This window comes from Cladophialophora psammophila (genome assembly GCF_000585535.1).
Source record: "Cladophialophora psammophila CBS 110553 chromosome Unknown aczJe-supercont1.8, whole genome shotgun sequence".
NCBI classification, from domain to species: Eukaryota; Fungi; Ascomycota; class Eurotiomycetes; order Chaetothyriales; family Herpotrichiellaceae; genus Cladophialophora; species Cladophialophora psammophila.
Genome location: NW_006912929.1, coordinates 38,962 through 64,731, shown reverse-complemented (window position 1 = coordinate 64,731; position 25,770 = coordinate 38,962). Strand labels below are relative to the sequence as shown.

The 25,770-nt window shown below is 47.8% G+C and overlaps 10 protein-coding genes across 10 annotated transcripts; 5 read left to right on the top strand and 5 right to left on the bottom strand.

The window, feature by feature from the left end:
• Window positions 1–16: 16 nt before the first annotated feature.
• A1O5_05655 (uncharacterized protein) lies at window positions 17–1,671 on the bottom strand (the record flags this gene model as incomplete). Its single annotated transcript, XM_007746254.1, has 2 exons — window positions 17–448; window positions 547–1,671. 2 exons carry the CDS (start codon window positions 1,669–1,671, stop codon window positions 17–19), a joined length of 1,557 nt encoding a protein of 518 aa, XP_007744444.1.
• Window positions 1,672–2,975: 1,304 nt separating this feature from the next.
• A1O5_05654 (uncharacterized protein) lies at window positions 2,976–4,736 on the bottom strand (the record flags this gene model as incomplete). The annotated part of the gene is made up of 2 exons (XM_007746253.1): window positions 2,976–4,403; window positions 4,455–4,736. 2 exons carry the CDS (start codon window positions 4,734–4,736, stop codon window positions 2,976–2,978), a joined length of 1,710 nt encoding a protein of 569 aa, XP_007744443.1.
• A 2,246-nt stretch (window positions 4,737–6,982) lies between these two features.
• Window positions 6,983–7,491, top strand: A1O5_05653 (uncharacterized protein; the record flags this gene model as incomplete). Its single annotated transcript, XM_007746252.1, has 2 exons — window positions 6,983–7,087; window positions 7,174–7,491. 2 exons carry the CDS (start codon window positions 6,983–6,985, stop codon window positions 7,489–7,491), a joined length of 423 nt encoding a protein of 140 aa, XP_007744442.1.
• A 520-nt stretch (window positions 7,492–8,011) lies between these two features.
• On the top strand, window positions 8,012–9,268 carry A1O5_05652 (uncharacterized protein; the record flags this gene model as incomplete). The annotated part of the gene is made up of 7 exons (XM_007746251.1): window positions 8,012–8,099; window positions 8,156–8,204; window positions 8,257–8,316; window positions 8,366–8,517; window positions 8,582–8,864; window positions 8,917–9,044; window positions 9,099–9,268. 7 exons carry the CDS (start codon window positions 8,012–8,014, stop codon window positions 9,266–9,268), a joined length of 930 nt encoding a protein of 309 aa, XP_007744441.1.
• Window positions 9,269–10,248: 980 nt separating this feature from the next.
• A1O5_05651 (uncharacterized protein) lies at window positions 10,249–12,110 on the top strand (the record flags this gene model as incomplete). Its single annotated transcript, XM_007746250.1, has 4 exons — window positions 10,249–10,533; window positions 10,585–10,826; window positions 10,878–11,241; window positions 11,295–12,110. The coding sequence occupies 4 exons, from the start codon at window positions 10,249–10,251 to the stop codon at window positions 12,108–12,110; spliced, it is 1,707 nt and encodes a 568-aa protein (XP_007744440.1).
• A 940-nt stretch (window positions 12,111–13,050) lies between these two features.
• Window positions 13,051–14,133, top strand: A1O5_05650 (uncharacterized protein; the record flags this gene model as incomplete). Its single annotated transcript, XM_007746249.1, has 1 exon — window positions 13,051–14,133. The coding sequence occupies one exon, from the start codon at window positions 13,051–13,053 to the stop codon at window positions 14,131–14,133; it is 1,083 nt and encodes a 360-aa protein (XP_007744439.1).
• A 459-nt stretch (window positions 14,134–14,592) lies between these two features.
• On the bottom strand, window positions 14,593–15,036 carry A1O5_05649 (uncharacterized protein; the record flags this gene model as incomplete). Its single annotated transcript, XM_007746248.1, has 1 exon — window positions 14,593–15,036. The coding sequence occupies one exon, from the start codon at window positions 15,034–15,036 to the stop codon at window positions 14,593–14,595; it is 444 nt and encodes a 147-aa protein (XP_007744438.1).
• Window positions 15,037–15,908: 872 nt separating this feature from the next.
• On the top strand, window positions 15,909–17,247 carry A1O5_05648 (uncharacterized protein; the record flags this gene model as incomplete). The annotated part of the gene is made up of 5 exons (XM_007746247.1): window positions 15,909–15,974; window positions 16,050–16,119; window positions 16,174–16,253; window positions 16,323–16,908; window positions 16,970–17,247. 5 exons carry the CDS (start codon window positions 15,909–15,911, stop codon window positions 17,245–17,247), a joined length of 1,080 nt encoding a protein of 359 aa, XP_007744437.1.
• A 330-nt stretch (window positions 17,248–17,577) lies between these two features.
• Window positions 17,578–18,699, bottom strand: A1O5_05647 (uncharacterized protein; the record flags this gene model as incomplete). Its single annotated transcript, XM_007746246.1, has 1 exon — window positions 17,578–18,699. The coding sequence occupies one exon, from the start codon at window positions 18,697–18,699 to the stop codon at window positions 17,578–17,580; it is 1,122 nt and encodes a 373-aa protein (XP_007744436.1).
• A 1,738-nt stretch (window positions 18,700–20,437) lies between these two features.
• On the bottom strand, window positions 20,438–22,335 carry A1O5_05646 (uncharacterized protein; the record flags this gene model as incomplete). Its single annotated transcript, XM_007746245.1, has 3 exons — window positions 20,438–21,320; window positions 21,397–21,531; window positions 22,073–22,335. The coding sequence occupies 3 exons, from the start codon at window positions 22,333–22,335 to the stop codon at window positions 20,438–20,440; spliced, it is 1,281 nt and encodes a 426-aa protein (XP_007744435.1).
• Window positions 22,336–25,770: the final 3,435 nt, after the last annotated feature.

Sequence of the window (25,770 nt, the reverse complement as noted above, 5' to 3'; positions counted from 1 at the left end):
AAGGACTATCGGTAAATCACACCGATATCACTTCTTCGTGATGACTAGAGAGTTTTTGTGCTCCCGCCGTATCTGGCTCCCGGACACTGAGCAGGCGGTCGCCTCTTCCTTTCGAGTCTCCTTCCTTATCCACAACTTGTGCACTTGCGTGGTTGGCTTCGTCACCAAATAGTTCCGCAACTTCTTCAAGCGGCATGCCACGTGTGTTCGGGAACCATAAGAATATTAACGTGGCAAAGGCCATACCCGGAATGATGAAAACGAGGTAGAATTTCCAGCCAATCGTTGAAAAGGCGGTCGGTGCAACTTGGGGCCATACGATATTGATTAAATTCACGCCGGCAACGCCAAAACTAATGCCCTTGGCCCGGAGGTGAGTTGAAAACAGCTCTCCAAGGTAGACAAATTGGCCACTGTCCAGGGCAGATTCGAAAATAACAATGTAGATCTGCAAGCCGTCAGAAAACGTGGCAGGACAACCAGGGGTCTCCCAACGCCTCCCAACACCCTGGGTAAGAGGGGGCAAGAAGGGTTGATCCAACATACGTAGAACATTGCAACCGCAGCTTGCAAGGCAGACTCGTTAGGATGGGCCAGAGATTCGGGGGAGGTTGCGTATGTGGCGACAAGAGCCGCTTCGATAGTCAGACATACGAGAGAACCGGTGATACCGCCTGCGAGAAGGACCGGACGGGACATAGTGTCCACCACCCAAAGTGAGAGTAGACCTCCGCCAAAGGCAAGGGTCAGCCACCCGCACTGATACAAAAGTTGCTTCGTGACGCTAAAGCCCAAGCTTTTGTAAATAGTTGGGCCGTAATTGTTGATCAAGATTGGACCGCAAAACTGGATCGACACGGTGGTGATGAACGCCAAGATACATCGTTTGCGATAACTTGGCTTCGTGAACAGAGCCCAGTAAGAGCTATCGAGGCGGTGCTCAATCTCGGCCTGCGCTTTAATCTGGAGGAGTTCGTGCTCGGCTTCGTCGGGTGCGTGTAATTTCTTGAGGATATGGCTCGCCTCGGCGTCTCTGCCTTGGATGGCCAACCACCGAGGGCTTTCTGGCAACCAATACAGGCAGGGAAGGAGAGGGGCAACGGGTAGACACTGAAGTATCATGGGCCCACGCCATTGCCAATTGTTGGAGGCCGGAAGATGCCAGAAACAAAAGCCAACCCAAGCCGCCAGACAGTATCCCAGAAGCAGTGATGCTCCATGAACTGCAACCAGCGACCCGCGATTATGCGCGGGAACAACCTCACTCATCCAGACTGGAATGGCAGAAACCAGTGCGTAAGAAGCCCACCCTGCCCAGAATCGACAAGCAATGAACATGGTGAGATTGACGCTTCCGGTAAGTAAAGCGCCCATGACAAGCACAAGGGCTCCGGGGATTGCGATTCCTGCACGTCGACCCCAGCGATCCGAAGAGAATGCGACGGTGAAAGTCCCAAAAAACCCTCCCGCTTGGTAAAGGGAATTCATCAATCCGATGATGTCGTTCTCGTTGGGGCGAGAGCTAAGGTTGAAGTAAGTGTAGAAAGAGGGTTGTGCCAGCGTAGTCGATATTACACTGGCCGAATAACCATATGCCAAGGACCCAAGCGCCATGACCACGATAATGAAGGCATTGATCGGCTTGAACTGACGTTGAGGAAGATGACCCATTTTGTCGGGAGGGAGAGTGGCAGAAGGAAAACTGACAGAATAACAAGCAGCCTTGTTGGAATCCCAGGGGGACCGTGGTAGTGCTGTCATGCTTGTCGATACAGAAAAAAGAATCCTTCACTATAAATACTGCGTCAACAGCGGAGATTTTGCTGGAATTGCTCGGCCGGTGGGAGGGCGAGTAACTCCGTCCCGAGGTTCAGGAAGACGCGAAAGGCTCATAAACATCCATGGAGGTCTCGATGCAGCCTTTCTGGAAGCCGTACGAGTAATATTGCCGGCGGTCAAAGCGTCCCAGATCATGGTATCAATTCCACGAGAGAACAAGCGAACCGGAGCGGTCGGCAATGAGTCTCGGCGGTATGGCGGCTTTCAGGGACCATTTTTGTTTTCTTGCAGCAGAAGTGTCCGTGAGTTTTAGAATTGCAGAATCTCATCTCCAGCCTTGGGGCCCCGGACCGGGGGAAAGCGAGAGAAAGTTCATCAGGTAAAATTGCTAAAGCCTGTTCTCTGTCCGCCTCGAACATCTCGTGTCGGGGAAGATTTGTGGATCCGAACGCGCGACTAATCCTTAAAAGAGGTCACGGTATGGCATTGGTTCGGACTCTGAAAAGCGTGAGGTCTAGTAGTACATCAGCAATCTTCCTAGTAGAGCCTCGTAACATAGGGGAGTTCACCATACTACAAATTTATGAAAATTGATTGATGGCTTGAAAGGAGGGAATACGGATTATGAGATTTGTGAGTTGAAAACACCACATTTACCATGTCTAGTCAAGCCTGAAAATACATTTGACTCACCATGCATCTAGTCCTGCTCTCCATACCGATCGGGTGCATGTCAGAGACGCAGCATATGGTCAGTTACCTCAGTAAATACTTGGCAGTCTGTCGCCCTCCAAGCCCAGCCTCGGATAATGTTATTGATTGTCAGTTTGACGTCTTGACATGATCTAGAATAAAGGAGGTATCCTCCTCGCGTTAGCTCCAAGTTTATGTTGATCTCTTGAGCCGGCGGGCCGGCGGGAGTTCGGCCAACGGCCTTTGGATCCACCTCCCAAGTTTAGCATTAATTTAAAGTGGATACCTGCCCAGCCTTAGAGCTTGCTACATCAATCTCAGACCTAATCGGGCAGGACAGTGATGAAACGGGGATACGTCGGAGTGTGCAAAAGAAGAAGCAGCATGTCCTCGGGTGAGCCAGCTTCTGCTGACTAGTTTCAAGATTGTGTAAGGTAGCGTTGAGGACTAGAGTATATAGAAACACTATATTCTTGGAATCACAGCCATTCCTTAGCAAGAACTTATGCAAAGGACATGGATATAGTGTCATTCTCAACCAATACCCCGCCAGATGCACTGTTCTGTGCATCTGGCCCACCCAACCACGCGTCCGGAAAGTTGACCAAGTCCGAAAACCCATCCGGTGTATGGACATACAAGAAGGGACTGTGTGCAGTGGTAAGTTGCTCGTCCAGGTTTGTAAGTGCAAAGTCTATGGACTTCGGCTCTTCACTAACCGCAGCTTGAATTGCAGTATCACCTTCGGCGTTTCGACATCGATCCTGTCCACATCTTTGACATTGGTCATATCCAGTCATGGACGTCTTTTCTGGGACAGTTGATGGGGCCTTTCCACAGACCGCAGCTGATACCCGTTTTGTCAGATCCGGTAGAGCATTAAGCTTGGACTCGACATAGTTCAAGAAGTTAACCGCCCATTCTGCAGCAAGATGGCCATCCACAAGTTCCCGAAGGGCTTGTCTGCATTCTTCCAGCCGTTGACGTCCTTCGTAGCGTAGCATGGGGTCATCACTTTTCATGTCGGTAATATGGCTGATACTTATTGGGAAGAGACAGCTTATCACAGTGGGGGGCATTTCCTTCATCACATCTGCTGCATAAGCATCCATAATGATTTTGTTCACCTGTATGGCGGCTTCTCGAACTATTGCACGTGGTGCACCTTCAATTTGTTGGGCTGCGTTCCGTTCGTCGGGCCCGCCAGATGGAAGGCTCCTCTGTCGATGTATCAAGACGAAACCAGTGTGATACAAAATGGAAAGTAGTGCGCGGTGCACAAATAGTGCCCTTTCGTGCGCATCCGATCGTGAAGGCATTGGACCGACGTGTAACACTTCGGAAGGCGCACTCTCCAGCCATCCACGAAAGTCATCTTCGATCTCCCTCAGCTCGCGCGGCTCAATATGAGTTCTCCGATGTTTAGGGAAAGAATTAAAGTATAAAATATCGATATTTCCCGTTGATGTCTCGTGATAAGCCTTGAGGAGCACCCTGGTGATAATTCTGCATATGCTAGCTGTTTGTATGCAGACCGCTGCTTGTTGCCTCTGTAGATATAGAGATTTTGCTCTCACATTTTGGTCGTTGGGCCGTGAATGGACGTTTATTTCGAAGTCATCTAGAGTTAAGGGTGTCACCCGAAAATCCGAGTCTCGGATCCGTGGAACTCGATTCGTTGCAATTGAGGCAAACGTGTCTCTGATCGTGCAACTCCACCACAGGCGTCGTCTTAGTGCGCGAGCTTTCGGCTTCAGATATTGGTTATTGATGTCTTGATGCAATCCGATGGCTCTGGCGAGAGAAAGGGCGATACCTAGCCAGTGCCAGCCATCCTTGTGTTGGGGTGGTCCTTCCCACCAGAGCGACAGGAGAATGAGTGTTTGAATGTTGCACATAGGGTCTTTTTCATAATCTAAATCATACAACAACTCCAGGGGGGTCAATTAACCATTCATCCGACAAACCACAGCCTCACTCACCCGGGTTCTTAGATAAAAGGTCATCCGCGCGGCCTTCCTGGTCAGGAAGCCTCGCCTCCTCAGTAACTTGATATCAACCCAGGATGATCCCGCAAACATGACCGCTTGGAGAACAGGGAGGCTGAATTGCTGATCTGAGTTACCACAAAGGGCTTTGTCCAACAGGTCCAGGTCGAGGAACGGATAACATGGGTGGATGTAGTCGATATAGCTCTCGATCAACGCATCCCGAAGCTCTGCGTCAGGGAGAGAACAAGCGCCTTTCTGATGGAGATAATTCATATCTGCCCTTGAAAGACAGGAGGGGGCTGGCTTAACAAATCGTGCTACGGGGGAATCAGTTGATGATGCTTCTGAGGCAGGCCACGTCTGACCAAAGGTCGGAGATGCAGATGAATTTGGAGAGCACGGAGGAGGAAGGCTGTTGAGTGCAGCCTCACGCCAATCAATTTCGTCCTCACTATCTTGAGTTGACTTGTTATCGAGACCAGCGGATGTTTCTTGTAACCTGGCGGGACCGGAATCTGGATAGGTTTGATCTATGTTACTAATAGACGAAAGGTGTTGCCGCGATTGATTATTATATGGTCCGACATCAGCTGTATCAACAGCGGATAAGGCTGAAATATCACTTGAATGTCCTGTTGGCAGACCACTCTGGCGTTTCGTGAGACTTTCTTTGGTTTTAGCGCGACGCTGCCTCGGCAATAGAATGCACTGGACGTCTTCGAAGACGCAATTCGTGCAGGGCTGACTGCCTTTGGCATCACACCTGATCTTTCGTGCTCGGCAAAGAGTGCATGCTGCCCGCGCACGTGGAGGACAGAGGAGACCGTTCCGTCTTTGGTTTGATAGATAGATGCTTCGGACCAGAGGCTCTCTAACCTCGGGCGTCATTGTGCACATGCGATTGGGGCGAAGAATTGATCTGAGATTGCAGTGGTATTCCTGGCGATGCTATTTCGAGCGACCAGTTTCACGAATGCAGTGGAATCAAGTCGGGATGGTGGTCGTTGGAAAGGATTCGGAATACGGTGAAAGTTGAGAGAAGGATTGGCAGGTGGTTGGGAGTCTCCCTTTTTAAGGAACCAACCCCGTTGCGGGGTCTCCAGGTCATGGCAAGCCGGATGGGTTGTTGGTGTGGATCTGGCGGCATAATGCGTTGTGCTGGTGGAGACGCATTAATAATCATCAGTCGTGTGTCGAAATTCACTCTGTTGTTCCTGCTTGTGCGAACCCGATCAGTGTCAGACTCATCAGCCTTCTTAACAATTGAGGCGGAACTTAAGTGTGGTATGTATTGCTGAAACATCCAAGTCTATTATCATTGGCCAGAGTGCAGAGCAAGGGTAATGGAAACACAAACCGTATGAAAAAGTGCAGTTGAGCAACCATCAGCTTCCTTAGCCATGTTCCCAAGCAAAAGACTGCGTGTTCTCATGTGAAGACTTCAAAGGAATCAATACCGACTCTCTGAAATCTGGTAGAGGTGTTGAGGCGAACGGAGGAATGTTAAGGAGACTTGGATGACACCGGAAGTCCTATAGGAATGAAAAACGAGTCTCTGGGTCGCTCCCTCAACCGGATATTGAAAAAAAAAAAAAAAAAAAAAAAAAAAGAAAAAAAAAAAAAACTCATGACTTCGCAAACGTTCGAGTAGATTCTAGTGAACATGCATTGTATCTTATGAAGTGGGTGCAGTATTACGCGCTTCTGTCGAAATTGATCACACTCAATCGTTTGCAAGATGTGTCTCCCACCGCAGATAAACCAGTGCCACCGTTGAGACCACACAAGGAATTATGTGCTATATGGAAGCAAGACAGATACTTATCATACTAATTATTTTTATTATGAGCTGCGGTCAGCTTACATTCACATATGGATATTGATAACCGTGTTCTACCGGCCGGTTTGAAATTGGGTGGACCCCTCAGAATACACATCAAGACTCTCGCGAAACTTCAACTAACTGTAGATGTTTGACTGTAGTGAATTTATAGCTAGGAACCAGTTAACTGCGCGTAGGTTACGGGTACCATTCTAACTTCGGGGGAAGAGCAGAGAGCAGACGCAATAGAATGGCATTCCTTGAGTTCAGAAGCCACTTCGACAAAGAAAATAGCCGATGTCCCTCAAATGGTACCTCTGAATTTTTGTCGTGTGCGAAATGCAATTGTGCTTCACAAAGAGATACAGAACTGAAATCCCGCGGATGGGGTTACAGCTGCCTTCTCTGAACATGTCCGGGCCGTCGGAATTGCCTAATCATGACCATCGTCCGGGCCCCCTGCCAACTTCGTCCCTGCATTTCCCACACAACCGAAGTGAAGTCTGTGGAGGAAAAGCGCCTTTTCGAATTTGACAAGCAATGTAAAATTTGGCTTTACTTCGTGAGGAACCATCTCCGCGGTAGTTTTTGCGATATAAATACTTGGAAGCGTCATCCACGGTGTAACAACTGCTGAACAGGAAGTCGCAGTTGACAAGTTCACCTTCACAGTCCTCACCATTTCCGAACCACTAATATGGCACCAAACTTCGGCGAACTTTCAGAACAAGCAGCTCTCGGTAGAAAGCTCAGTGGGGAATTTCTAGGAGAGAAATTTTTTCACAATGTGCTCACTGACATGGTAGGTGATGTCAGGAGCAAGTTCCCCCTGAAAGACTAAGCCCCAAGGACTTTCTCCTAGATCATGACTAACACAGGAGTGCATAGAAGGACGATATTTTCACAAAAACGAGCATGGAATACATTTGGGAGACATGTTTCGCAGCCTATGCAAGGCCAGGCTTGGAATGGAAGGAGCGGTCACTCATGAATATCGCTATGTTAATTGCCTTGGGTCGGGGGCCTGAACTTCGCATCCATATCCGTGCTGCTGTGAACAATGGGTTTTCCGAGGAGAAAATTTGCGAAGCTATCCGCCATGCAATGATCTACTGTGGTGTTCCAGCTGGGCGAGACGCCATGCTGATCGCCAGCGAAGTTATGGGTGAATTAAAGGCATTAGGAGAGTATCCAAAGAAAGTATGAGACTTGGTGGCGCGTGGCGCGAAGCACGATTACGGCCCACACCAGGGATTCCTTGCCATCAAAGCCTGCGCCTGGTATAGGTGGACGGGCATCTTCATAGGAATTAAGAACGAGCAACCATTTCTGGATGAATGATAATGTACCAGCCGTACTTGTGTAATTTTCTTCATTTTCCCGCCATGGTAGCCGGACAACGTAAAGGCGATCCGAAATAAAGGCCGCTGAACACCCAGATGCTCACCCAGATGCTCACCCAAGATTTAATTTGATATGTTAATTCGGTAAATTTCACCGGAATCCATATTTCAAATGCTATTTGACATGCTGTTCCTTCTTAGACCGTGTAACCCGATTATCGGTCCGAGGAATTTTGCGGCTTCAGAGGGAAGGCAGAGTGCATGCTGCAAATATCAGCGTCTGTAAGCTCTCTAGTCACCATAACAAGACCCTAGTTGGAGACACAGTTCTCTGAGGGCATTCTTTTCGAGGTTTTACACATCTGTGCATTAAATATTTCATCATGGCATACGAATACAAAGGGCCTATTGATGCCAGCGCCCCTTTCGGTGAAAGCCACATCAAAGGCAAGACAGCTATCGCCACTGGAGGTAGATAGCCGGTTCCAGAGCTTCTCGATCAGCAAGACTAATAAGATATCTCGCAGGCGCCAACGGAATAGGCGAAGCTTATGTCCGACACCTTGTTAAGGCGGGGTAAGTATCATGTTGATTCAGAGTGAGCGACATGGGCCTTAACAGTGGTCAGAGGATTCGTTACAATTGCAGATATGGATGAAGTTCGTGGGAAAGCTCTGGAGAAGGAGCTGTGAGAAGCATAAACATTGCCAGTCAATCCAAAAGCTTACGTCGTCCAGCTCAATCAAGTTCTTCAAATGCAACGTTTGTCATTGGCAAAACCAGCTGGCCGTGTTTAGATCAACACTGTCGGCATCTCCCGCTGGCAGAATTGATATTGTCATCGCCAACGCAGGTGTCAGTGGCGCTGACGCTGTTCATTTCAATGATCGTATGTGGTCTAACCAGGCCCCAATCTGCTTTGCAAAAGTTCTGCGCTAGAGGTGGTCTCTCAGTCAGCCTCGACGAGCCGGAAGAACCAAGGCTGAATGTCCTCGACGTCAATCTCATTGGCGCCCTATATACAATCAAACTTGCCTTGTTTTACTTCCGCAAACAAGGTTCGAGTGGTCAAGTACAAGACCAGAATCTGATATTACAAGGAAGCCTCGCGGGCTACACCGATTTTCCTGGTGCACCACAGTACGTCGCCTCAAAATACGGTCTTCGAGGCATTATGAAGTCGTTGAGGTGGTCAGAAGTTCAATTTGGCACTCGAACTAATTATGTAGCGCCATGGTAATGGATCTTCTTGCATCTCAATGACAAATGTATGACTGATTGATTGCAGGTTTGTGAAAACATCTATTCTGAGTCCGGCAGAGAAAAATTGGCTCGATTCTTCTGGAATCGAGTTTGCAGAGGTTGAGGATGCGGCTTGTTGTGTCATGAGGATCGCGTCGGATCCGACTATCAACGGTGAGCATATTTTGAGGCGTCAAAAGTGGTGTGGGCTCACGCATTATCGCTCAGGTCGGGTGTTCGGTATCTTGCCGCGAAGTCAGGCAGCCCATGGTTTCCTTGACATGGATGTAGACGACTATAAAGAGGGGACACTGTTAGACGACCTGAATAAAATTGCTGTTGGTACAAATCACCGTGCCAATGTAGGGATGTCCGAAATTTCGAGCTACAGGAGCTAATATTATCTTCTTAGATCGACCCTACTCAGCGAAAAACAAACACTCAGTGGTAAAGAAAGATTGAAAATCTCTTTTGGAGAACCTGGTACATCTGGAAGATTTGGTCTTCGGCAGTTGATAACTCTACAAAGAGAAAAACGCTACTTTGAGTTGTGAACAGATCAATATTCCACGATAGGGATCGAGAGCTTTGCGTAGATCTAATTTAGCGGACAAGACCAAAAAAGGTGACCAGTTGGTTTCAATAGTCATTCACACTTCAATAGCATTCACAAAATATCGGGCTGTATTGCGCTCTATCTCGTTTGGGCCAGCCTGAGCTGTACTTCAAGTACGTTCTTCCAGCCTGTTGGCCCTCAGAGCTACCCAAAGATAAAAAGCCAAGGACGACGTATCCTTGTCTGGAGCTCGTTCTAGAGGTCAATTACGGGGGCGCAGCGCAGATTCACTTTCCGACTGGAGACTGCAATTTGCTCCCGAAATCTCGATATTTCTTTTTTTTTTTTTCGAAGAACTTCTGCGCCGTTCGACCATTCCCATTCTTGAAATCCCTTGGAATGTAAATGTCGAAGCAAAAGCACAATGTGCTAATCTCGTGCGGCTGCTGAACCTTCAGATGTGAAATTCCGAGGACTGCCAATCCAATGTTTCTGTGACGATACTTATTCGCCGCGGCCCGTTCGGTTTCCAGGGGCAGTCAGTATTGAAGTGATTCGTTCGTAGCTTTAAGCCATGCCGTCACGGCTTTACTAAATGTGGTCTGACTGCATACGATCCTAACTCCAGAGGAAAGAACCGAAGAACAAATGTGGGCCACTGAAAGGAAAAAAGAATAAAAGGCCAACCTCGGACTACTCTTTTTAGGCATATACCTCTGAGATTTGTACCGAGTTGACCTTCTTATTCAAGTGAGATAGCAAATCATCGACACAGAAAATTTCAACGCCGGGAATCGTTGCCTTTTCCTCGTGGTATCAGAGATGGGCGACGCTGGCCGAGTCTCCGCCCAGGCACACTCACCCTCACGCAAGGCTAGCATACCTCTATGCCCTATGACAGCCTTCACTCCACGCAGGAAACTCAAGGCCATAACTGTGGGGTGTGGATTCTCTGCGCTGATATTCGCACACAAGCTACAACACCAATATCCCGAGTTCCAGCAGCTCGTATCGCATAAGATTTTCGAGCTAAGGGATGATATTGGCGGCACTTGGTTAGTGAACCGATACCCTGGTGTACAATGTGACGTGCCCGCCCATGTCTATGTATGTCTCTTCTCTCATCTTCAACGCAGCAGGAGATGACTGTGATAATAGGCTTTCCCCTTTGATCCGAAACCTGACTGGAGTCATTTCTACGCGACGGGACAGGACATTCACGCCTACATGAAACAAACTGCCGAGAAATGGAACCTTCTTCGAGATGTATACCTTAACCACAAGGTTACAGAAGCTAGCTGGCGTCAAGATCTCGGACAATGGAAGGTAACTGTTGAAAACGGCGACCGGACAATCATCGAATACGCCGACTTTCTAGTATCAGCTCAAGGTGTATTGAAGTAAGTTTCAAGGGTGAATTCATGCCTCGGGTTTTTTTCTCATATTTATAGTAAGTGGCGTTGGCCAGATATCGAAGGCCTAAACAACTTCAAGGGACACAAATGTCATTCTGCCGCTTGGGACGAAAACTACGACTATTCCAACAAGACGATTGCGGTTATCGGGAATGGGTCTTCAGGTGTCCAAATTGTGCCTACGCTTGCAAATCTACATGGGACGACTGTTCTTAGCTTTCAAAAGAGTCCTAACTATGTTTACACTCATCTCTCACCAGCACTTATGCTCGGGCGAGAGGATGACAGCCAAAACCCCCCTTTCACTGAAGAGGACAAGGCTCGATTCCGCGAGGACAAGGAGTTCCACCGAAGCTATCGCCGAAAACTTATTCATGGAATCAACTCCGCTTTCAAAATGGTTGGTGAACAGGAAATCTACTTCCTTCAGGGTGGCTAATATATAAGACACAGTTCTCCAAGGGCTCCACGGAAAACGCAGCAGTGACAGAGGCGGCCCGTAGTCAAATGGCTGAGAAACTCAACCACGACCCGGAACTGTGTGCGAAGCTAATCCCAGAGTGGGGTCTGGGCTGTCGTCGAATCACTCCCGGAGAGGGCTATCTGGAATCTTTCATGAAGCCTAACGTCGAGTTGGTGACGAGCGCGGTGGTCAGGGCAACTGAAGATTCAGTTATCACGGCAGACGGTCGAGAGTTCAAGACCGACGTGATCGCCTGTGCCACTGGATTTGACGTCTCGTTGACGCCCTCGTGGAACATGATTGGACGAAACGGTGTCAATCTGAACAAGGAGTGGGCCGTCGACCCAGAGGCGTACCTCTCAGTCGCTGCGCGGGACATGCCTAACTACTTCATGTTCCTCGGACCCAACGCCGTCATTGCACACGGCTCCCTGCTGGAATCAATCAACTGGACTGCCGATTATATTCTAAAGTGGCTACGCAAGGTTGCCACCGAAAACATCAAGTCAATTACTCCAAAGCCTGCAGTAATTGATGAACTAACTCAGTATGGAGACGAAGTACACAAGACGCTAATTTGGTCTGATAGTTGCACAAGCTGGTTCAAACGAAATGTGCCAAACGGTCGGATCACCGCAGCATTTGCGGGAAGTGCCCTATTGTTCCGCAAACTGATAAGCGAGATACGTGCAGAGGATTTCGACATTGAATACTGGAGCGGCAATCGCTGGTCATTCCTGGGCACTGGCTTTACAGAGTACGAGTTGAACCCAGAGAATGATTTATCATGGTACATAGAACATTAGCTACCAAATTAGTTTCAACATTGTCGGACTGTCCTCTCGTTAAAAGCTAAGGCTGAATGTGAACAGAGCACTCTTGCCTTTTGACCTCCTTGTCTATTTGATAGTCTAGCGTCAGCTTGTTATGAAATAAACGAGAAGAATATTAATCCTGAAAAGGTATAAAACTAAGAGAGAAAAAAATAGCCAAAACGGCATGGAAAAGAAAAACGCTACGGCTCGTCACCTACTTCGTAAACAAGCTTATAAGTTATTGCAGCTGAATTTCTGGTTCTCAGCTCTTCTTGGCCTTCCAGTGCTATCAATTCTGCATGTAGTCTCACCAAATCTGCACTAGTACCAGTTCTGTGATAGCTATTCACTTATGAATTCTGTTGCGTGTTCAAGCCCCCTGGGGTGGGGGAAAACTTGGTCCCCCTCTTTTCAAAGGCTTCCAAGAGAATGGAATACATCAAGTTGCTGCTCTCGACGTCCGTCTAGCACATTAGGACTATGGGGGAAAACCTGTGCGTGCAACCCGGTGCATTCGTAAGCACATCTATCGGATGCCTTGAGAAGGCATTTGTGCGACTTCGCCACAAAGTCCTTGAGAGAACTCCCCCCTTGGGCCTGGACATATCCGAGCCAAATAGGTGAGCCATAACTTGAGCCGACCGGCCCGGCTGGCCTTTCTAGCAGATTGGGATATGATGGGCCCGACGTGCCGTGCACTAAAAGGCCCGGTAAGTAGCTTGCCACAAACAGACCCGGTGGGCCGTTGAATAGTTCCATTTGAGTCCTACACATGCCTAGTTCCCATAAACAAAATGGAATTTCAAGATCGAAAGATGACATGCTTATGGCCTCTAGTCTGCAGGAACATACTTCTGATCAAAATAATCCGGTCATACAATACATTAACACAGGGCACGTGGGCTGATACTTAACCTGCATACTCGGCGCAATGACGGCGGATATCGGCTTCATCGGTGTGTGTGCTCGACGGAAGTCATTAAATAACGACGAATTAACAGACATAGGTATCGGGAATATGGGTTTTCAGATGGCTGGAAATGTGCGCAAGAAGATGGAGGGCTCTGCAACGCTCCACATTTTCGATGTGAACGGTGTGGCGTGTCAACGTTTTGTGGAGAAATTTTGTGATTTTGGCTCTATTAGGATTGCGAGTTCCTCGAAAGAGGCTGCGAACAATTCTGCAACAGTCATTTCAATGGTGCCTATGGATCAGCATTGTCGAGCAGTCTATCTCGATCATGAAACCGGGGTCATCGCCGCTCGCGCCGATCAAAATCGATTAATCCTAGAATGCAGCACTATCAGTATTACAACGGCTAAAGAGATAGGTAACGCTATCATGGAGGCTGGCCGTGGGAGGTATATTGATACACCAGTCTCTGGTGGTGTCGGCGGCGCAGAGGCTGCCACGCTATCATTCTTTTGCGGATATCCGAATTCTGCAGACCAAGATCCGCTCGCACAACGTGTTAAAGACGTTGTAGGTTGGATGGGTGCGACTGAGCGAATCAATTTTTGTGGCTTTCTCGGAGCAGGACTTGTGAGCAAGATTGCCAACAACTATATGGGTCTTTGCAATCTTGCCGTGGCCGCCCAGGGCATGGCTTTTGGGATGCGGCATGGAATGGATAAAGAAACCCTGTATAGGTGTATCAAAGGATCCAGCGGCGACTCTTGGGTTCTGGATTTCTCACAACCTGTGCCGGGAATAGTTGCGCGAAGTGCATCTAGTAACGGCTTCCGACCTGGATTTACATCTCGCTTGTGTCTCAAAGACATCTCCATGGCGATCAAAGCGGCACAGGAAGTGGGCATCAACGCAACTATGGGAGGGACGGCTCTTAAGGAATATGAGAAGGCCGATCAGGATCCACGAACAACTGTGAGTCTTCTTCTTACTATGCGAATGATGATTTCTAACGAGCTGGTTTGCTCGGTGCAGAATCTTGACTGCTCGTCTATCTGGCTACACATCAATGACGAAATTGATGCCTTTTGCAAATTAAAATGAGATATCTCCGCAGTTGGAACAACTGTGGCTGTCTTCCTTTTATCAGCCAGCTAAAGCACAGAACACTTTATCGAAGAATTTGGCAGTTTCCAGCCCGTAAAAGTCATCTGTTCCTCGAAGGGATTGCGACAGAATACTTCCACAATCGTCTCAATGAATCCCATTGTCAGCACGGCCAATCATTCTGCCTGAAGATAGAAATTCGCCAAATAGGAGTAAGAATTTGAGTTCGGGACTCGCGAGGGATAGTGTTGCTTCAGTGTGCGTGAGACTAGAAATCGATATCAGGAATTAAGAGGGTTTGAGATACATTGTGAAGCATGGTCACCGGTTAGACAGCTGGAAATATGATCCTGAAAGGACACTTCTGAGTTGAGATCTGTGTTCAGGCGGTCTCTAAGGTTAAGGAGAGACACACGATGTGCCCAGCACTAGGCGCACAAATTGCCCTATCTCGTATCACGTCTTTGCCGCATAAACTTCATCAGTGACCGGATCGTACCAGTCCAACCTGCCGAAAGATATGGCTTCGTGAGACATGAAGGTCCCATCGTCTGCCCCATGCCAGTGGATGCCATCAGGAGGGCACCAGATGATATCACCGACTGATATTCTTCTGGGCTTCTCGCCTTGGTCACAAACCCATCCCGAGCCGGCAGTGACCTTGAGCAGCTGTCCTCCCTCATGTTTATGCCAGTGGGTTCGCGCGCAGGGTTCAAAGTTGACGTGGACTATGGTAATGTCCTTGCGCATCAGGATCGGATCGAGATAGACTTGTCCTCCGGCGAAGACGCCCATCTGCTTGGTGCCGTTGATCGAGTCAACGCCCGCCCGTCCATTTGTGACAAATGCCGATGTTGGAGGCTTCTCGCCGGTGTCTCTCGTCTTGGTCTCGACAGGCATCGGGACAAGCGAAGCTGTTGCCGTTATGATTGTTGGGGGGACTTTCGTATTTGCGATATTGTCGACGGGAACGCCTTTCAGACTCAAAGCTATACAATTGCTGGCTATGGTATATGTGAACAAAGGAAATTTTCCCTCGCGGTACGCGTCTAATCGATTAGTGGATCGGCGATGAATGAACGATGACAGTAGTCCCAAAATGCCGTCGAAATTGAACCGCGGCTTTCTGCGGGTTGATGCTACAGATGTGGCTTTCTAACAGAGAGCCTCTACCATGGGTCCACGGCTCTTGAACAGCGTATGATCGCATATCATTGGCTCAGATCTGCCATGAGAGGTTGATATTCATCTGGAGGATTCTCTGTAGGCCGTGGAAATCGACAATGTTCGGCTATGAACCTAAAAGCTCAGGCTAGCCTATCGGTTCCAGGAAGTTACTTCGGCGATAACAGCGGTCGACCACTAGGAAGGATCGAGAGATCTTTCCTTGCACCGCTCATTTAGTAAATTGCAACATGAGAGTGGGACAATCCTGGAAGTTAGTCCGCTGCACATAGAGCCGAGCTTCTTGGCCTTGTGTGAGCCTGGTGGGCCATTTCTCCCACGGCCCGAACGGGCTACCAAGCATTGTCCACTAAGGACGCTTAGTTCGAACATCCCGCGGTTCTGGGGTAACGCTGGGAAATACCCTGCAACAAAAGACTTGTTCATGGTTTCTGATGCTGCGCAGACTTGAAAAAGATTCTAGTTGCAGCAGATGATTAATAGTTAAGCCGGGTCCAAGACAGAACACCTGGGCTCTTCGGCGATCAATATACCGCTATTGCCATTCCCACCTCTCGAGTGCATCTTTCAAAAGGATCTTATCAATCATGGAAACGGTGGCCTTACCGAAGACAATGCTAGCTTGGCAGAAGCATCTTCCGAGCACGACGCCTGTGAGTTGAAGGACGGTGCCGCTTTTTATTCAACTCCAAAGCCGGACGTGCACACCGCTGAGCACAAGAATACAGGTCCGGGTTGAAGTCCCAGTCCCAACCCCAGAAGGGGACGAGATTCTTATCAAGGTTCTTGCTGCCGGAGGTAAGCCTGCACCTTTATAGTCTCCATTGACTGGTGCTGACGTGAACACCATAGTGTGCCATAGCGATTACTCATTGCGAGAGATGACGACTCTTCCACCAGAGTTCTCGAAAATGAGTGGTAAATTCACTTTTGTGGGTGAGGCTGTCGGCAGTCTTTCTTTTTGGCAAGATCTTCTCCCATATACTTACGACTCCTCCTAGGGGCATGAGGGTTGCGGCAAGATTGTTGCTTTGGGGCCGGAAGCTAAAAAGTACAAGATTGGCGATGTAGTGGCGATCATGTGTGTTCCTGGCTGTGGTAAATCGACCTGTCACGAGTGCTCGAACGGAGTTCCTCAGATCTGCTTGCAAGGGCCAAGATATGGAGGTGGGGATGATGGCTTCAACGCTGCCTACACCAAAGTTCGAGAGACTGCAGCAGTTAAGGTCCCTGAGGGGGTCAGTGCGGCTGCCGGCGCCGTAGCCACTGATGCATGCATGACTGCCTACCACGCAGTTGTCGGTCGAGCGGCGGTTAAGAAGGAAGACACCGTTTTGATCTTCGGACTCGGCGGGCTAGGTTTCAATGCTCTTCAAATTGTCATCCATATCGGTGCACGCGCTATCGTCGTCGATCAGCGACAGGTTGTGCTGGATGAGGCTTTGAAGTTGGGTGTCAAGCCTGAAGATGTCATACCTGCCGGCACAACTGATGTCGCCGGATGGGTCAAGGAGAAAAAATTAATAATCGATAAGGTCGTTGACTTTGTTGCAGTGCCCGACACATTTAAAGCAGGCGTACTAAGCGGTAAGATTTGCTCTCCGATGGTTAAAACTTCTCCTATTGAGCTGACTCCTGGTGATTCTAGTCCGTCTTTCGGGCATCATAGTCCTCGTGGGTCTGCTCAGCCCCGAATTGCCATTAGCATCTCCAATCGCCGTCCGAAAGCAGCTCAGTATCCTGGGTAGCTATGGTGGCACCATCCAGGACGTAGAAGCGTGTCTTAGCCTGATCCAAAAACATGTAATTATCCCTCAGGTTGTCACCGGAAGTCTGAAGGATTTCCCTATCTTGCTAGAGAATCTCCACCACGGCAAGATCAAGGGCAGAATTGCGATGATTCCAGAAGGGCTTGAGAGCCAGTAGTATGGATGGAACATATGGAAACCCTATTTGCGCAAAACTTACAACCTATCTTGTTTCCCAGAAAGCGTGGAATGAGCTTCCAACTGCCACTTTCCTCCTTTAACCATACAAAATGAAACGTGATTATACAGTTGAGCATCTGTAGATCCCAAGCAAATCTCCGACCGGAAATCAATCATGTATGTTCGAAGCATTGTTAGTGCCTCGACCGAAGTGCACCACTAGGCGTTGTCTACCTCAAGCCATCTGCTGCAATCATTGTTCAGCTTTATTTATTGCAGTGAAGCTAGACACTGAGGTAACCTATGTTACGAATGTAGTTATCGTCATTTATTTTAGAGCCTGTGTGAAGTCCTGCAAGAACAACCAGCGAGCCTTATTGTCGGAGTCCTTAACCTTCCAGTTCTTGAGCGTTCCATGTGGGAACCACTCAATTCCGACTCGTGGATCCAGCAAGGTTGCATCGTGAGCGATGATGACGAAAACGTTGTCCGCAGCATCGAATTCCTGCATCAGCCCACACGAGTGGTCGGCTTGTTGTTTGTTGTGTGGAACTTCATCGTGAAGGTGGTAGAAAGGGTCGACTGCCTTCTTGCGCGGGTGGATCGACTCAAAGATATGACCAGGGCAAGTCGAAGCATACTTAGCAACATAGGGAGACGGCGTAATATCTTTGGGGATGGGAAGGTATTCAGTTGGTCTGAATTCTCCGCCATGGTGAGCTGTATCAGCTCCCATCAAGACAAATGTATCTTCAGGGTCGCCGTCTTGAGTCGATGTCACACGGGCAAGACCAACTACGTGCCCAATAGCATGGCCAGGTGCATCAAGGATATAGAAGGACCCATCTCCGAAATAGTCGATACCTCTGTAATTACCGACTTTGTGTGTCGGCCCCTTGTCGAAGTCAATTTCTTCGTACTCGCGACCCGCAAAGTCACTCTCAAGAAGAGGCGATTCGCCGTTGTGAGGATAAGCCGGAAAGAAAGCATCCTTTACCCCCCCTCCTCCGATCAACTTGGTACTGTCAGGGAAGGTGGAAACATCACCGGTGTGGTCGAAATGCCAGTGGCTCCAGATAACCGCTTCAATCGAGCCGCCAGCGACATCAACCCCATTTTCTTGCAAAATATCGGCCACGTTCTTTTGAATCTCCATTGCCCAGCCAGGTCCCGAGATGAGTTTGAGAACGGCAGGAGGATGACTTTGCCAATCCTTTCTCAATCCCAGATCAAACAGGATTTTCCGCCTAGACTTTTGCTGCTCTATCAAGAAGCTGAACGCCGGAGCGTTGAGATGTTCGTGTCCGGGTATGGCCGGGTGCATGAAAAGGCCGACAGGTGCCTGTATCCTAGAGGTGGTATCAATGATTGAAACTGTGGCAGAAGCACCTTTGGGGATGTTTAGCGTAGGAGCGGCCTTGGCCGGGTGAATGGTGTAGCTGGACGCCATTGCAGCTGTTGTGTTGCTTGAGGTCCTTCGAACGGAGCTGGAAATCTGTTGACTAGGGCGACGGTGATCACAAGCTGATAGAAGGTGCTGGTGTGATCTGGAAGAATAAAGGACAATCGGATGCTAGAGGGCACAAATCATAAATCTGGCTGAGCTGCTAGTGATGGATGCCCTGTAGATTGTTTGACACGAGGTTGGTGATGCTACAGTTGGTCCCTCACCTTAGCCGGCCGAGCAATTCATCCACGGCCCGGAGTAAGGCGCGGCCGGAGAAAACACCACGGGCCACTCCAGCGTAGCAGTCTCACCTTTCCAAAACAGGAATCAGTCTAACATTCATTATCTCGATTGTCGTCTGCTGCAAGTCAGACGGTTGCCCTACCGGTCAGGCCTACAAGTTCGAGGGTCAGCAGCCTGGAAGTATATGTCTGCTCGGAATAAATGTTTGCTGTCGTCGAAATCAGAGCGGGAATGTGGTGGAGCAGTTGATGGCTTGCGGAGCGCGGCAGACCGTCAAATAACTGTTGGGCCTCGAACACTCCTTGGTGGGGGAAGAAGGACGGCAGAGAGAGTCAGAGAGAACTGTGCGGCCCCGTGGTGATAGAGTTTGGGAGTTTGCGTTTATTATTCGCTGTGCATTTCATGGCAGGCAAGCCCGGTTCCAAACAACTTGTAAACTGCAGAAATATTAGGACTTCATAGGGAGACTACCAGGTAGTGGATCAGGCAAAGGCTCAGTTACGTAAAGCTCAAGTCATCTAGAGCAGCCTTCGCTCATCACCTAGCATCCAGCCGTACAAGACAAATAGGTTTTCCGACTGCGAACAGGTAATCTAGGTAGTTGACATTGTATCCATTCCTTTCCTGCCCCTCTCTTCCCCTCAAATGCACTAAAAATGCAGTGAGACAGTCACTTATCCTCCCCTCCTCTCCTCTCATATACACTAAAAGTACAGTGCAACTCACCAAATCTACTCACCAAATCCTGCCAAGATTGTCTTGTGCATGTTTACAGAGGTAGTATTATTATAAAGAAAACCTATCCTCCATCATCCCTCTTATAAGGAGCCGCTCGCCACTTTACTCACCCCCAACTCACCATCTGCTTCCTGAGCGATCCCTGAATGCTTCCGGAGTCTGCTTGAGCCTTTGGTCTCCGTCTCTTCCCCTTCATTCACAACACCAACTTTTCGTCAACTTTAGACGATGGGATCCATTTGAGATGCTGGGGAATCTCAATCCGGAACCCCTTTCTATGCGCTCGAAGTCCTAATTTGGGCTGCTCCTATGATGCTCTTTTGCGCGGCAATGATAAACAGGACGTATGCGGACACCAGACTTGGCACTAAAAGTTCGTACCAGAGCACCCCTCGCACCAGGCTCTTGACATACGAAATACAAGTATATGGCCGCCCCACTAATTTTAAATATTCAAGAACTCATTATTGTGCTTAGTATTTATGTACCGATGCAACTCCGTCGCCGCCAAGCCTCTTTGTATAGTGCTTCACACGCGTAGACGGAAAGCTATTCAATGACTGGAATTTTATGACGAAACATCTGTTTGCCTCCAGGCGACCGCAAATGCATTCGACTCGGCGGGCTCGGTGCACTGCGCGGTAAGGATCACATGCGAAAGGAGCCTCTAGTTCTCGAAGAGCAGGCGATTGTGCGACAGACAATTATGCCCTCCCGTATCACAGTAGGCCAGAATCTCACATTGTCACCCAAAGCTACCCTACAGTTCTATCTTCTTCGCTCCCTCATCGTCCCGGTGCCATGCCCACCTCTTACAGTGCCCACTGGTCGGACACCACGGGGCAGGCATACATGAGGAGCTGCACAAGTACACCCTCGCGAGCTGAGCGGCCCCTCTCGCAGCAGCATATGTGTGATCGATCGGCCTCCGCAGGTAATCCCGAGGCACAATTTTCTCGTGGTCCTTCAACACGCTTTGTATAATTTGTTGGAAGTCCAGGGCCGTGGCCTGGGTCCCGGAGAGTAACAACAGGTCATAGACGACGTCGCGGTCGTGCAAAAACCCGCGCAAAGCATGCTCCAGCCAGTCCCAATAAGCAAGGTTGTCTTGTCCGACATGCTCATCTGCCCAAAAGTATTGGACGGAACCGGGCTCGTAGGGAAAGAGGCCGTCATCGCGAATCATTGGTCGCAAGGTCAGGGAGGATTTGTCGAGATGGATGGAAAATACCGACTGTATGTTTCTGTCGTGATATTCTTCGCATTCTTCATCTGGAACCCAAGTGACTTCATCCAGCCAAATATCGAAGCAGTTGTCTAGGTTATATAGGTGCAGTAATGAGAGATGGCTCTGTCTTAAGTAAAAGAGGCCATTGAGTCCCGCTGCTTGGAGAAGCGGTTCGATATGCCGTGAGGTCTCATAGTTTATAGTATATTGTAAGTCTGGGACTGCCAAGAACACGTTGTTGTTTGTCAGTGGCACCGACTGATTCGCTTCGTGGTAAAGTTTTCTCATCATCTCCACGATTGGGATAAGAGAATCGTCGAGGGGCTCATAGAAGGGTCCCGCGGGGTTCGGCAGTCCCCACTGGAACCAGGATCGAAGGCGTTCTAAGGACGAGAGTGGCATGCTCGTCTTGGAACTTTGTCTGTCAGCACTGAGCATAGATAAATAAGCCATATAAGTCTTAAGTAGACATGAGAGGGGTATGTGCCTACTTATGCTTGCCTCCTCGAGTAGGGTGATCCGAAACAAAATGATGCCAACGCTTCATAGCTCGAAGGTATGCCTCTGTTCCGTTCACAAGAGCAACATCCGAAACCGTGCCATTAACAAATCCAATGCTTACGGAACTGGAACAAATCAGCAAGATTACTTTACCAATCTCCTGTGCAGGTCGGCAGATACCCGTAGCCAGGTGCTAAAGACAAGCCAACTCCTGGAAAAACACGTCAAGATCCAGCATTGGATGATTTGGGAGACAGATAGCATTGTCTTTCTCAGCACATACCGGGAGCTTCTTGGAGACTAAGTGGACGGCATTCAGCGCAAACAACTGTCGCACAAACGAGACTGCGGCTCGTAAGACTCATCAGAGTCATCAAGGCGAATACGACCCATGCCCAATTTCGCACACTTCGTGAACACAAAGAAGGCATCTTAAGCAGTGGCAGCATCTGAAATCAGAGATGATAGCATTCAAAAGCAATTTCGTGCAGAGGCGACGAAGATGGGGCAAGCCGGAGCCGTAACTAAAAATGGGCCGGCAAAATGATGATGTGTCCTTATATGCAGCGGCAACTAGATACGCGCGCGGCTCGCCGCGGCCGGCAGTGCAGTACTGTAACTCTGCTGAAACCGTGGAGATTTACCACAAAGTTATGTTGGGCATACCTTGGCCCCAGGGTAATGTCGCGGAAATGGTCCAATGGTTTGCCATCAGGCTGGGAAAGCTGGGGCCCAAAATATCGATTACCAAGTACTGTAACACAGCACTTCAGGGTTCGGCGTGCACGTGCAACAACGCACAGAGGCCTGTCCAGCAGGTCGGGAATCGACAACGCGTTTCTCGTTGACGCTGACAAGACAACACCACCACCAACACCACCCAGAGAGGCAATGGCTAGGGCAACGAACGCCTGGCACGGCGGCGGCATTTGAGGACTGGACAGAACTGATAAAACACTCAGGAATTAGGTAGACGGCGCCAAAAGCCCATGGAATTCGTGATACTCTTCTCAAACTGTAAAGAATGGCACTCTGCCAGCACTGTAAACTTTTCCGCACTCCCCCTGCCAGTCCATTTTGGTTTGACATATGACTAGACAACTTCTCTCCCCCCATGCTACCCCTCTACCAGCCCTGCACAGCACAACACAGCACAGCCACTTTGCCTTGTTACAATATATACACCCTCATTACTCCTTACGTAGTTATACTCCCTTTGTGGCTAATTCATGCTATCTACTGAACTATATTGTTCTCAGTAACATTGCTGCTTACACCTTGCGTCTCCTAGCCCTGTTCACACTATCAAGGATCTATTACTGAGGAGCTTAACCTAGTTGGACAATATAGCAGTAGCTCTAATAAGTATATAGAAGCTATAGAATGAACTTTATAATTAATGGAAGATATAGAATAGAAAGAATAGAGAGACGCAACCAGCAATAACCCTGGGAGCTCATGGGTTGGTACGCGGCGCGCCGGAGTAGCCCAACGGTCTCATGGTGTCGTATCTCAGTGTTAGAGATCCTACTGGGGCCTAACTGGGTTAGGGTTCCTAGTAACAATCTAAATAGTATGAACTGATTGGGAAGAACACAAGGTATGAACAGTCACTTATCACTAAGAACTGTATAGTCCAATAGATAACATGAGTTGGCTACGAAGAGAGTGTAAGCTATCTAGAGGTAATGAGGGTGTATATATAATGCTCATACTCTGTGCGCTCTGTGCGCTCTATGCGCTCTGCTAGCAGAGCTCACAGGGCTAACAGAGCCAGCAGAGCATATTACGTAACTTAGCCTTACTCTCTCGCGGACCCTTTCATATGGCTAATGAATGTGATGAGCCGCTCCCGTACAGCCTACGATCGATCCCTTCTAAGGCTATATCTAACACTATTCTCTCTCCGATTAGATTCTTATTCTAAGAATTTATCTTAGCGATAATATAAAAGCGAAATACTATCTAACTTAAAACTATTTAGATCTAAAGATATCTTCTTCCTTCTCTTCTCTTCTCTCTTCTAATCTTCGAAAAGCTTTCTTTCGTTAACGCGCCTCCGAACGTCGTCTTCTTACCGAGAAAATAAAACGCTTAGGCTTTCGCACTATAGCTTCTTATTTAAACTATAGTAAGTCGTCGTCTCTCTACTTCCTTCTAAAAGGTAACTTCCGCTATAACGAGTACACTCGGAAAAATATAAAATATAATGGTTAATACTTCGAGAATAAGTTTTAATTCTGAAAGAAGAAGAAGAAAGAGTTAAAGAATCGCTGTCGAGAGGTACGCGAGAAGATAACTAAACGGGCTCGGCGATTAGCTTAGCGAATGGCTTAAGTATAAATAGAGGTCGCTAAGTTCGTAAGCGAATCTATTAAGTTAGAGCGTCGGTTAGCTAAATATTAGCGGTAGATTAAGAGATATACTTATACTTAGAGTGATATAGTGATCCGGTAATTCTAGGTGCTAGATACTCTTAATTAGGAGAAGGACTATACCCTAGATAAATCTAAGTCGCTAATAACTTAGTACGAGTTTACTTTTAACGACGAGTAGCTAGACGCTTTACTAACGTTAGAAACTACTTAGAGTAATTCTTTCTCACTTTCTTTAGAAGTTTCTTCGAAAGATTAGTTTCCGGTTCTTAGCTATTTTCGTATTCGTCGTATCTTAACTATTTAATTAGATACTAAGGGATGCCGCGTATTATAACAAGGCGAGGTGGCTGTGCTATGATGAGCTGTACTGGGCTGGTAGAGCGGTGACAGAGTGAAAAAAGTTGTCTAGTTACATGTCAAACCTAAATGGGCTGGCAGAGAGGAGGGTGCAGGACAGTTTACAGTGCTGGCAGTGAGCCATTCATTAGAGATTGAGCAGAGCATCATGAATTCCATGGTTTTTGGCGCCGTCTACCTAATTTCTGAGTGTTTTTTATTAGTCCTGTCCTGTCCGTCGATGCTTCCGCTGTGCTAGGTGTTTATAGCCCTAGTCGCTGCTTCTCTAGGTAGTGTTGGTGGTGTTGTCTTATCAGTATCAACTAGAAACGCGTTCTCGATTCCCGATCTGCTGGATAGGTCTCTGTGCGTTATTACACGTGCACGCTAAACCCTAAAGTGCTCTATTATAGTTGGCGACCGCGGGAAGATGATCTATTCATCGAAGATTCGAGCTCTTTACGATAATGTCTTAATAAGATACTGTATTAAGGATTACTGAAGTTAATACTGAAGAGTGAAGGATACGACTAAATAGGAGTTCGAGGTTAACGACTAAAATTCGCGTGGGCATCGATTTAACCCTAAAAGACGATGAGGCTGTTCATAGAGGTAGAGTTCGCTAATTATTTAGGAAACCTTTTCTACGAAAGAGTTTAGAACCGAAATATTAAGAAGAATTTAAGATAAATAGCTCTTTAAAGAAGTAGATTAATTAGTCGCGGATGGAATACTATAGTAGAGACATTTCCGAAGGGGAGATACTCAATTAGTAGAACGAGACGCTATAGTATTATAACGTATAAAGTTTAACGCGGAACTCGAAGAGAAAGAAGACTATCTCTTAAAGATCTAGAAGTTCTCCTAGGCGAGCCGTCGAAAAAGTATATTCGCGGAAGAACTAAGATATAAAAAGAAAGAAGATAGATATATAGAACGACGATAAAGAGAAGAAGTAGAGAGATACGGAATACGAAAAAGTTTTAAGATAGAGGAATATAGTGATAAAGAATTTAATATAAAGCTATGATGATAATTCTAGACTATTACGGTTAGATAGGTAAAGAAAATATTATCGACGGCTAGCTATTGCTACGTCGAATATAGTTCTTCTAGTTAATTAATGTTCGAGGTGCGAACTTAGTCGGCGCTATAGAGATTACTCGCGTAATATTAAAGCTAATTAGAAAGGTCGGTCCTCTCGTATACGGAGATCACTTATAGATCGGGAAGATTACGAACTAAGTATTGAAGAGCGAGATCTATTCGACTATTGAATTAAGTTTCGAGAAGAAGGCGCTTTACTAGGAGCGTAGCAAGTTTACTTATTAATTTGGCTACTACTTTAAGAAATCGTGGGTATTCAAGAGCTTCTAGACTAATTCTTTCGAAGTATAGAAGCGATGACATCGGAGTAATCTAAAATACCGAGGTTTCGGGGACCGGCTACGAGCACTTCTTTAGCGTCTTTCGCGGCCTCCTTATCTTCTTCTGAAGATTCCTTATAGCCGTCTTTCTTAAAATCTATATAGATAATGACGACACCGGATCCGACGATAATAGCGTAGAATAGTGTGGAATATCGCCCTCTAAAGGTTTATCTTAAACCTTTAGTCACGTGATTAAATACGAAGTTTAAGTTCGTATTTA